Source organism: Haliotis rufescens, unplaced genomic scaffold (genome assembly GCF_023055435.1).
Source record: "Haliotis rufescens isolate VD_foot unplaced genomic scaffold, xgHalRufe1.0.p SCAF_11, whole genome shotgun sequence".
Classification (NCBI taxonomy): Eukaryota; Metazoa; Mollusca; class Gastropoda; order Lepetellida; family Haliotidae; genus Haliotis; species Haliotis rufescens.
Window position 1 is genome coordinate 36,983,247 of NW_025963791.1, and position 12,869 is coordinate 36,996,115.

General features: G+C 40.1%; 1 protein-coding gene across 5 annotated transcripts in view; it reads left to right on the forward strand.

Annotated features, from left to right (window-relative positions):
* Positions 1-12,869, forward strand: part of LOC124153078 (protein FAM149B1-like) — an 81,084-nt gene that overhangs the window by 50,510 nt on the left and 17,705 nt on the right. For all 5 annotated transcript variants that reach the window (XR_007219988.1, XM_048392695.1, XM_048392694.1 and 2 more), the window contains exons 2-5: positions 2,491-2,598; positions 10,114-10,252; positions 10,626-10,765; positions 11,676-11,813. Coding sequence is in view for 4 of the 5 variants with exons in the window: in XM_048392695.1 (XP_048248652.1) it covers positions 2,491-2,598; positions 10,114-10,252; positions 10,626-10,765; positions 11,676-11,813 (525 nt within the window). In the remaining variant the exon portion in view is untranslated. The remainder of the gene's footprint in view (positions 1-2,490; positions 2,599-10,113; positions 10,253-10,625; positions 10,766-11,675; positions 11,814-12,869) is intronic.

Sequence of the window (12,869 nt, forward strand, 5' to 3'; positions counted from 1 at the left end):
TACCTGGGTCTGCCATTCATTGCGGCTTATCTGTCCTTGGTTGTGCTGGTCACTGCCCAGTTGCCATCGTAGTAACCAGGGGGGGCTGCCAGGCAAACAGTATTACCTTACTGGTGGGCCAGACCAGGGCAAGGGCGGCATGTGACCGCCAGGTGATAAGTTCCAGCAGTGTTTATTGGCCTGTACTGTAGATAGTCGAACAATGTACTGGGGTTGGGTGTTTCAGAACATAGTCATTCATGGTTGTCTGCTTTTGAAAAAGTTCAACAAATATTGTTATGTTTTAATAAATTTGTTATATTTTCATACTTGCCCTGCCATAGTTGTAGTAGTTATTAGGGCTGGGACAGGTAACATGGATACTCAGGTCGGGTTGGTACTTAATAGGTTCCCCAGGTAGGGTCGGGGAATAGGGGGTTGGGTACCCGGGTTTGTAAATTTGGACTCGTCCCAGCCCTCGTAGTTGTTTATCTTAAAATGTTAACAAGTTGTTTTTTGTTAAATTGCAAAGCCTATGATAATTTAAGACAACAATATATCCATGAAATGTTTTATGTCCATCCTACCCTGGATACATTTAATATGTTAATGTCTGACTGTAACCAAACTACAATTCAAAATACCGCAATGTATTTGTATTATGCCTTTATCTACCGTGAGTCAATAATTAATACTGTGGACCAATATATGTACCATGGGTCGTTGGCATAAACATGTCTGAAATAAAGAAGCTGAAATGAAATGAAATGAAGTTGGTTTACACAGTTTTTGTGACAAAATTCAATGTGGGTGGTCAAATTTTTAAAATATTTTTTTGGTGTATGATAAATAAACAAGATTTAAGTTTGGAGGTGATAGAGTTCTGTGTTATTAGTCAAAGTTTGACATAGCATCACCAGATTCTGTTGTCATATATACAGGGTCTGACAGCTACAATATCTTGTTAGCTCAAGGCTAGTAGATGAGGATGAGTAAAAGCAAATGAAATGGTAGCCTTTCCCTGGCTAGTGTATTATGCCACATTATTGTTGTTACAAAATAAATTTTAATGGTCTTAAGGGTACATTGTGTATAACTCTCACTGCATGATATTGCATGAAAATCTTGATTAAACTTTCCGTGACTTCAGTCAGAAACAAAACATAACATTGAAGATCTAGAAATAAAGACACGTCTGTCCAGAACTCTAAGCATTGCATGTGTATGTGTGCAACAGTCTAAACCTTCTATTTATTGATGCAATATTGGGGCCTCGGTGCATTTCAAGGCAATTGCAGATAGGCTGGAAGTAACTTTTCAAGTCCAGTTTTCGATCACCACAACAGACATTGTTTTGATATGATATTATTTGACAGGGATTGATGGCATCATATAAGTTACCTGGGGTTATTGGTTTTAGATTTAGTACTTATTTACTGCTGTAGGGAGTTCAGTTAATAACAAGGGTATGAATCTGATGTCAGGAAAAAACTGACAGATTACTTTTACACTTCTAGGAAAACTCCTTAATCATTGTTGAAGCCCTGAAAATTCCCTTGATCGAATAAATACAGAAGCAGTGCTTCTGATGGTTTAGACACTTTAATCTTGAACTCCTCTGTTTTCCATACATTGGAAAAAGTCGGACTGCGCTCATATATCCTCCCTAGTACTCTAAGAACAGAATGAAGAAATGCACACCCAGTCTATCGATTCAATGCATGCCATGCCTGACAGTGACTGTCAATAACATTCTACAGCAATCTATGAATTTACTTTGGTATCCATCCATCCATCCATCTTTATGATCACCTTCAAATGATCGTCCAGTTTATCAATGATGACAAACTTTGAAAGTGCCACAGGTTTATTGACAAGTCTCCTCCTCCTCTTCCTCCTCTCTCAGTTTCAGTTTCAGTTTGTAGCATAATTGAAGCATTGAGAACTGGTTCAGAATTATAGCCCTCAGTAGTCTACCAGACCCGAGAGAAAAAAGAAAGAAAGAAATCCAAATCAAGTCTACAATGATTTTGCAGGTCAAGATTGCCTCAGATCTGAAAATGAGCATGGTTCTGAACTCCATTTAGATTTTATTTTCTATTTTGTAGATAAACATTTTTAAATAAGATAACTTTATTTCTGGGACTAAGTGTTAGCCTAGGGCTACAGGTCAATGAGGGACTACTACCATCATTGGATTTTGACTTGCCCTCAGCATAATTTGGTAGTATAGGGCTAGGGAACTTGCACGAAGGCTGAGTATAATGGATGCTGGTATAGGTGATTTGAAAGTGCTGTTCTGTGTATGCTGATGGTAAACCATTCATATGGACAGAGTTGTCATTACTTCATTACCTGGTAGGTGTGCCACAACGGCATGCCCAAAAACATGTTCCAAACACATTTTTTTATTCAGTGTTGAAATATGGATGATGAAATATTAATTTGTTTTCAGTCATCAGTATCAGTTCTGAGTATCAGTAATTTTGATTTTTCCTCCTTCTCTTTCAGACGAGGCTTTACCCGCACACCTATCGATGACCGCCCACCGCTTGACAGTGTTGATGAGGATCCCATCATGCGTCAGATCCTGGACAGCATACATGAGCCTGTATCAAGGTCAGTTGCAACAGATCAATTTTATAGTTTCACCTTTAAGATGTTCTGGTTACCAGTCACTGTAACTCCTGATTGTGTTTGTTTCCCAGTAAGGTATATGGAAACTGTTTTTATCCCTACAGTTATTTTGTTGAATTAAGAAACAAAAGGAAATTCCTCAAGTACACAAAGGTTGTTGCATGTATTTGTAATGACTGGCATGTATTTGTAATGACATACCAGTAGATTAAAATGCTATGACCACCTGGCTGGAGACATTGCTAGAGTGAGCCCATCCCTTATCTGTGGATTTGTCTTTGTTTGGAATCCTGGGCCTACTTGCACAAAGTGCTCTCAGCTCTAAGACGGAGTCTTGGTTAAAGTATACAAGTTACAATCGTCATAACACCACAACCTCTTTGCGCAAGTGGACCCAGAATTCCTTGAATTCAGATACAGTAAGAAGTATATATGTATACAGTAACTTCTTTGAGAGACATTCAGAAGTTGGAGTACTATGTTGGGAAAAGATATATGGATGAACAACTTCTTTATTACAATTAGGAGTGACATTTCGGTGTAGGTTCTAACACCATTATCAAGCAGAACCTACACCAAAACATCACTCCTAATTGGAATAAAGAAGTTCTTCATCCATATCTTATCCTTACTTACGTACACAGTACAATGAGTAGATATGTACATACCATGTTTTCAATGTAGAGCAAGAGTACATGCTGCGTTAGCCCCACTAATTTAAATTTGTAACTGAACGAGCAGTCTGAGGTTATAATGTCATGGACTGTTAAATCTACAGGTATCCTTGCTCGACACAATATGCTTACCCCCATCATGACTAAATTTAACATAAACTCTTTGGTGTTGTCTAAAATATTGAGTGAAGCTGCGTGGATTGAGTACAATATAGGTTGTCGACCTGAATTAAAAGTATGGAGCAATATACACATGTCTTCTACATAATTTCATAAGCCAGTAAGCATCCTTTAATAAAAGTAAGCAAGCTTTGAAGCTTTCATACATATCTGGCAGGACTGCTTATATGGGTTTTTTTCATTAAGTAAACAAAGAAGGAATTGCAGTGAGGTCGGCTGTTTGTTAGTGAGGCAGGTGGGAATGTAAATCAAATACATAATTAATCATTGTCTAAGAAACGGTTAGTGATATTTTTTGTCACACTTTAAACCTTTTTCACATTTATTCAAGCATAGGTGGTGGGGGTAGCCTAGTGTTTAAAGCATTGTGTCGTTCGATTCCCCACATGAGTACAATGTGTGAAGCCCTTTTATGGTGTCCTATGTGTGATGTGGCTGGATTATTGCTAAAAGAGGCGTAAGACCATCCTCAGGGAAAGACACGGCCTTTTGTCCGTCAGGTGAAAATCCATAGGGACTAGTTGTTTTCTACCACACCCTAGCTGTTTGACATAAACCGCTAGTCAAAAATGAGCTGGAGACTAGTTTGATATGAACAATGGTATCTACTCCTGTTATTGGGTGTAATTAACTGTGCTATTTCCAGTGGTTGAAAATACCATTGAAAATACTTGAATGTTTGATAGTGACTTGTTTTGATGTTTGAACATGTTCCAATTTATTCAGTGCAGTACTGTAAGATCTTCTTCACTATGAAATGTCGTAACCTTCTTTCTCAGGTTTGTGTAATCGTGTAGGTCAAAGGTGACTGACTTTTGTATGTATTATTCAGAGTGCCGGTCTGTGGGATGTCGTATAGGCTACTCAATCACCATGATCACACCACATGAAATATTCAAAGAAGTATCCATGTTTCATGTTGGGGATCATGTACACAGTAATATTGAATGGGTGTGGCTGCTGCAATCAATGATTTAACTCCCTCCCTGGAGTTTATGCAATTTATCACTCCTCTTGTAGGCAGTCAGATATCAATATTTGAACCTGATGAACAGGAAGTATATGCTGAACCAGTCGAAAATTACATTTGTTCTTTGAAGAAAGAATTAGCTTCAATGTTGGATTCATTTGATGAATCTTTGTGTGAAATGTCGTCTTGTCACATCTATGAACATGTATGTCTGTATCTATATCAACATTCATTTGAGGAATGTTTGAAAATGGTATTTTGCTTAGATTTGGAGACTTCCCAGTATTGACTGTCAGATAGCTTCAGATAACTCTGACAAGCTAATTGTCCATTGCCTGTCAGTGCTTCCTCCCTGATCTCCATTGCCTGTCAGTGTTCCTCCCTGACCTCCATTGCCTGTTAGTGCTTCCTTCCTGACCTCCATTCCCTGTCAGTGCTTCTTTCCTGACCTCCATTGCCTGTCAGTGCTTCCTACCTGATCTCCATTGCCTGTTAGTGCTTCCTCCCTGACCTCCATTGCCTGTTAGTGCTTCCTTCCTGACCTCCATTCCCTGTCAGTGCTTCTTTCCTGACCTCCATTGCCTGTCAGTGCTTCCTACCTGATCTCCATTGCCTGTTAGTGCTTGCTGCCTGACCTTCATTGCCTGTCAGTGCTTCCTCCCTGACCTTCATTATCTGTTAGTGCTTCCTCCCTGACCTCCATCGCCTGTCAGTGCTTCTTCCCTGACCTCCATTGCCTGTCAGTGCTTCCTCCCTGACCTCCATCGCCTGTCAGTGCTTCTTCCCTGATCTCCATTGCCTGTCAGTGCTTCCTCCCTGATCTCCATTGCCTGTCAGTGCTTCCTCCCTGATCTCCATTGCCTGTCAGTGCTTCCTCCCTGATCTCCATTGCCCGTCAGTGCTTCCTCTCTGATCTCCATTGCCTGTTAGTGCTTCCTTCCCGACCTCTATTGCCTGTTAGTGCTTCCTCTCTGACCTCCATTGCCTGTCAGTGCTTCCTGCCTGACTTCCACTGCCTGTCAGTGCTTCCTCCCTCCCTGACCTCCCGACTTCCATATCGTCTCAGTGCTTCCTGACCTCCATTGCCTGTTCAGTGCTTCTTCCTTCCCTGACTAGCAGTGCCTATCAGTCCTACCCCACTCAGCTCCCTAAGAGCCAGTGACTGTGACTGCTTTCCTGTCAGCGCAATCCCCACCCTACTGAGATCTATTCAATATTCAGGTCACTTTTTAATCATTCCAAATAAGGCATCATGACATTGTCTGAGATAGCATCAGTGATTAGTTTAATGAGAATCATTATACATCCAGATAGCATTACTGATTCAGTGACAGTATTTCCATGATTAAATCCTAGTTCCTATAACCTGCAGTAGTCATTAGGTGTAAGTGAATGTGCTGTGCATGTCGCTACCACTAATGTTGGGCGTGGTCATTGTGCCCGTGCATAGTGCAGTGTAGTTGCTGCATGGGCCATATAAAACATGCTTGACGGGCAGAATAAATATGACATTCATTTATTGACTCATTATGTTTTCTCACAGACTATTCAATCGTAAAAATTTTTTTTTTAGGTTGAAACAAGTTTTGAATGTCATGTAAACGTGCTAGCTTGCTCCTAGAATTGGTTGATGTAAATCCAAATATGTGCTGTTGTATATATTTACCTGTCTACCCTATTCACTCTTTGTAAATTGAATGGTTGTACTCACATACATATTTTTAAGATTGTGTAATGACCCCACATTTTTTTTTAAGGATTTATGATACACTTAAAATTTCCATGATCTGAAGTAGATTTGATTTGTTGGTTATTTATAAAAGACCTGGAAATATGTTTGTGGTTCAATCCCCAGTCCGCACCATACCAAAAGATTGTACCCTGGGGTTCTTCTGGTGCTTGTTAAGGGGACAAAACAGGGACTGGCCAGCTTGGAGTATAATGTGTCAGTATACCGTGTCTGAGTGTCTGAGTGGCAAGGCATCTCATCTCAGCATGGCCACACATACATGTCACCATGTAAGTGAATAGTCTTGAAAGTGATGGGGGCACGGGTGGCCCAGTCGTCTAAGGTGCCGCGATTTGCTGTGCAGAGTTGCGTCCCTTGGGCATGCCAGAAACCTATGATTGTGGGTTCGAATCCAGGTTCACCCCGGTTATGTTTCTAGGTTTGTCAGCACCATACCCGTGCTCGTGGGTTTCACCAAAGTGGTAAACATCTGAGACCTGCATCACTTCAGGCTTTCCTCCCACATTAAGCTGACATGCCGCGATATGACTGGAATACTGTTAAAAGCGGCGTTAAACCCAACTCAATCACTCACTCACTCTTGAAAGTGAAATTAAGCCTCATTTCACAACCTCACCTCACTTCATATTCAAAATTAGACAAACTGACTCTTTAAGTTATCTTGCTTTGTGAATTACACCATTGACCTTGATAAATACAATTCAAAATCCATCTTTGTTCAACCATTTATTGATTTGTATGCTGTGTCATGTTCTTTGATGTTTGAATTACAAAGTAAACATCTGCCATAGAATGCTTTTAGAGGATTGTCAGACTGAACAAATATGGATAAAAAATCAAAATCTCAAAAAAAAAGTATCACTGTCCGACAATAAGTAGGGGTTGATATGCGAGAATGTTGCTACCAGATTTGTCGTTATGGTTGCAGATAGTCACAATGTTTCTTTAGTTGCCATTCATAAGAGATGGGGATATTTGTAACCTCGAATACATTGTACAATGAAATGCAATTGGAATATGCTGAAAGCTGTTATTAGGCTGTTTTCGGTATACATGTATCAAATACAATAAGCTGGTATTACACAGTGTTTAATACCAAAGCATGTGCTTATAAACTGCAGGAACTAGTTTCACGAACAAATAATTTATATTGAAAACTCCCACTATCCCTGGGCATATTCACGACATTGCGTGTAGAGATGATAGATCACTGAGAGGAGGTTATGCACGCTCAAAGACCCCAGCAACCTTGTTGCTAGGATGACTTCACATGGCATTGTTTGGCCAGTGTATTTTGCAAAATAAATTCACAAATTATGTCAGGGATTTGTGACATTTTTGTTAACTTTGTGGCGCAGAGCCTGTTCCACAGAGTGATTATAGTGCAACAACAGTCGTAAGTCTATGTTACGGTATGGAAGTTACGATCAACTTAGTGCTTCGATAGCTTTGAGGAATGGACCCCTGAAAATTGCTGTTATATGGTATTACACTAATATGTGTGAACTTTTAAAGCGCTTGAAGTATTATTCTGTTAAACTCAGTTGGATTATGCTGAGGACTGCGTAAAAGTCTGCCTATTTACAAACAACAGTGACATTTAATTTTTTTATAAAAGGAAAGTAAAAATGACACACTAAACTCGCTCCTTTGTAATCCTCCTGGGCCCCGTTCCACAAAGTGATCTTAGCGCTAAGTCGATCGTAACTCCCATTCTTTATCACTGACTTACGACAATCGTAGCGCTAAGATCGCTTTGTGGAACGGGGCCCTGGTAATACCAATTTTATGAAACGTGTGAATAGGTCTGGCATCGGACTCACTTCGCACATCAGATACAAGAACAATTCACTCGTTTCATAAAATTGGTATTAAACACATGGTCGTTCATATAAAATTCTCAGTTGTCTTGATTAAGCAAGTGTGATTTATCATTTTTACAGGTTATCATTTTTAGTAGGGCTGCAACGATACACCTAGGTCACAATACGATACGTATCTCGATACTTACATCACGATTCGATACGTAACTCGATACGCTACGATACACAAAGTGACAAGAGAAGAAAAGAGATAAATGAATTAAACTTAGTTTATTAAAATGAAAAATTGAATGAAAGTGAATGAATGTTCATGAGTCATAAAATATATACTGTAATGAGTAATTTAACTTAATGAATCATCTGCCATTTCCATGTAATGGCTAGCAAACACAAAAGTAACAGTCCTACATATTTGTGAGTTGTGACTAGATAGTAGATTCTAGGAGTAAATACTAAATGTACCAGTGTCCAGTAACTAATGATTTGCCATTTTCATGTATAAAGGCAAAAAAACAATTAAAAACAATTGTAGCAACAGCCATGTTATACACCATTTGAAAGGTCTAATCTTGGTGTTTATAAATATGAAAGTTATGTTTATAACATTATTTAAATAATGCATTGACAACTCAATTAAGTTCGTTGTAAATATACAAAATGTAAGCTAACACATTCATAACGTCCAGATTAAGGACCAAGGAAGCGAAAATTTGACGATTTCGGGCAAATATAAGATTTCAAAAGATCTAGATCTACTTATTTCTTTTTTATTTTTCATTTATGTAATTGGAAAATTATTTTAAAAAGAATTATGAATAGTATCTGATTTCCCCAAATTTCCAGATAACAGCGGCTGTCTGCTAAGTAACATGAAGAAATACCTCCGTTTTCGAAAGATTCGTATGAATAACACGTTCGTCGAAGACTGACATATGACACATCGCTAGAAAGCTTGTTTTCATCTACACGCTCGTAACATTGCCTGGAGTCTTTTCGTAGGTATAACATCAGGTTTCATTGGATAAAAAATGGTTCCTAATGACGCTTTCTTGCCGAAATCTGCTACAAGGTTCATGGTTGGTCAAATTTGAGCACGTGACCTGAGGCAGGCAATAAAATTACAAATCCTCGCGTACGATGAATTTCAGATTTTTATGAAATATTTTGGTTAAATCGTGTTATTCTGAACGTTTAAGCAGGAAATCGCGATCTATATTAAAAATATGGAGCTTCGTGGATGTATCATACTAGGTTACAAGCTGTGACAAAGATTATTCATGCATATATTTTGGCATTGAACATCGTGTCCCAGCAGAGAATTTGAGGCGCCGAAAGCCGAGATGTCATTTGACTAGCATTGCACGCGATCGCATGAAAAGATGGAAATAATAACTTAGCTGTAAGTTTTAGATTTATTTTTGTTGATTTTATTTATCACTTTGTATAATATATTTAAAGATTTGTTTGAAACGTCTTTGTTTTGCTCTTTGACATGTTCGATGTGCACCCGTTGTCGAAGAGTGCGTCCGAGAATTATACTTTCAAAAACATTGCGGGAAATAGTGAATAACTTTTTAATCTATCGATAAAAAATGATAAATTGAAATAGAATTCGTATTTCAGACATTGTAAGATGTGATAGATTTAATAAATGAATGGTATGACAGGTAGGTCCATAAAAATATATATTATTTTGACGTGACTAAGGCTTGGCCGGTGCCTGAGGACTCGGTGCCTACGGTGTTGAAAGAGTTTAAACACATTTAAAACGTATCTGTGATAAAAGTTTATGTACAAAAACAAAGACGTACGTATATACGTCTTTGAAAAAAACGTATCGTGAAAAATCGAGATACAGCATCTCACAAATCGCACACCGTATCGTATGGAGTGAATCGCGATGCATCGGTGTCCCGGAATATCGTTTCAGCCCTAATTTTTAGCCTCTCCTTGTCTACATTGTCATACTGAATATTGAATTCACTTTAATCACAGCACTAACGTTCTCTTTGGTTTAAAAGTAAAAGTAGGCGATAAAAATGAATTTTGTAATATTTATTTCTCTGGTGAATACTGATGGTTTATGAATCTTCCTTCCAGCCTCAACACAACCCCAGCAAGCAGTGGGCGGTCCTCCCCCACGATCGAATCACACAGCACCCTGTCAGCATCACATGGAGGGTGGACGACTGGCAACACCACCGAGAGGAGCAGCCTTGACTCCTCCTACTCTTGGGATGTGAGTACCCAGTCCTTGTCATACCTGGTCCTTGTCATACCTGGTCCTTGTCATACCCAGTCCTTGTCATACCCAGTCCTTGTCATACTGGGTCCCCATCATATCCTGTCACTGTCATACCCGGTTCTTGTCATACCCGGTCCTTGTCATACCCGGTCCTTGTCATACCAAGTCTTTGTCATACTGGGTCTCCATCATATCCTGTCACTGTCATACCTGGTCCTGGTCCTAAAACCATACTCACTCACTCATATCCTGTCTTTGTCATACCTGGTCTCCGTCATACCCGTTCCCCATCATAGCTGATGGAACGAAATGAATTCCAATCCTATTGTGCCATTGATGTTCATCATTCAAGTTATGTCTTCTTCAGGAGTTTGACCGCCAGGCAGCAAAGACAGTGAACCAGCTGTTTGATGAGATTGAGCGGTTCTTGTTCGAAGGCAGCAGTGAGAACCCGTCCAGTATATTCAAGGAATGCAAGGATTGGAGCACACACTTTCCTCATCTCAGGTAGGTGCAGGGTTGTAGCTTTAACTGCCATAATCATTAAGTCCTTCAGACTTTTCTTGTGAGTGAGTGAGTGAGTGAGTTGGGTTTAACACCGCTTTTAACAATATTCCAGTTATATTGCGGCATGTCAGCTTAATGTGGGAGGAAAGCCCGAAGTGATGCAGTGATGCAGACATTGACCACTTCGGTGAAACCCACGAGCACGGGTATGGTGCTGACAAACCTAGAAACATAATCGGGGCGAACCTGGATTTGAACCCACAATCATAGGTTTCTGGTGTGCCCAAGATATGCAACTCTGCACAGCGAATCACGGCGCCTTAGACGACTGGGCCACCCGTGCCCCCTCCTTTTCTTGTGAATTAGACTATTTGGAACCTTGCATGAAACTATGATTATTTGTGTACTTTGCTATTTATTTTAAGTATTATTAATTTAAAAAGGTGGATAGGACAGATGTTACGGTTACCAAATTAGGTGATGGATTGAATGGACAGCATGGTAGATAAACACCTGTGTATTGATCTGTACTTCATCTGTGTATTGATGGCCTCTGTGGTCTAATGGATAGAGCAAATACCGGGAGAGTGGAAGGTTGGTGGTTCGATCCTCATTCGCGGCTTACCAAAAGCCATTGAATGATGTTACTTGTTGTTACCCTGTCTGGCGCTCTACATTAAGGGGATAAAACAAGGACTGTCAGGGTTGGAGTCAGTATACTGGTTCTGAGTGAGATATTCATCTTAAACTGCTGCATGGTATCTCAGTGGGCTAGCACTATAAAACCAGCACTAGTCTGGACTAGTACACGCACGCACGCACGCACGCACGCACGCACGCACGCACGCATGTCACTATGTAAACGTGAAGTTAGGTCCCATGTTCACCTCCCTTCACCTGTGTGTTGCAGGGTTTTGGGCACCCAGAAGGTGGAGCCCCAGGATGAGGGTTTTCAGGAGATCCCCCAGGACAGTCCTCGACTCTCCTCACCAGGGCTGCTCCTTGACGTCACAGACAACGACATCTCCATATCAGCTGATTCTCAGGGGTAGGTTGGCTTTGATCATCCATTATCACCCCATCATCCACCCATCATCCACCCATCATCCACCCATCATCCACCCATCATCACTCCATCATCAACCCATCATCAACCCATCATCACGCAGTCATCCCCATCATCACCCCATCATCACCCCATTATCACCCCATCATCAACCCATCATACCCCATCATCAACCCATAATCACCCCATCATCACCCCATAATCACCCCATCATCCCCCATCATCACCCCATAATCACCCCATCATCACCCCATAATCACCCCATCATCACCCATCATCACCCCATCATCCCCCCATAATCACCTCATCATCACCCCATCATCACCCCATCATCCCCCCATCATCGCCCCATCATCACCCCATCATCCCCCATCATCACCCCATAATCACCCCAAAATCACCCCATCATCCCCCATCATCACCTGGTCAAGCTCTGTGACTTGGCTATTGCATGGTATTGTATCCAGACAGCATGGATAGTTGATCGTAATATCAATGACTGGATTGTCTGGTCCAGACTCAATTTTACAAGTCATTGTCATATAGCTGGAATATTGCGGACTGCAGCATTAAAAAATATTAATTAAATTAAATGTGTCCCATTTGAGCGAGAGTTAGAGGCAGGCATAATTATCTCCAAGGGATGTCAAATTTACTTTTTCTTCTTGTTTTAATTTGTTTTTGTATAGCTGATCAAATTTGAGTACAAAGTAAAAAATAAAAAAAATATTGAATATCTATTTGTTGGTGGCGAGGCATTGAGAAACAAGCTCTTGCTGTCAATTAAGTAAATATTTGTATGACAGAGGGATATGTGAGAATGTCAGGAGTGTCAGAGGAATATGTTTTGCAGAAATAGAAGCAACAGACTTAAAATAATGTTTCGTTGGAAATGTATTTCTTTTGTTTTTTCTTCTAACAGTTTTTGTCGATAATATCTTGGTTAAATCTATCAGTATTCATTTGACATTAAGTTGCATATCAACAAAAAAGTGCACCAAAACAAAAGCTGGCAGTCAGTGTTTTGATGCTGTTGAC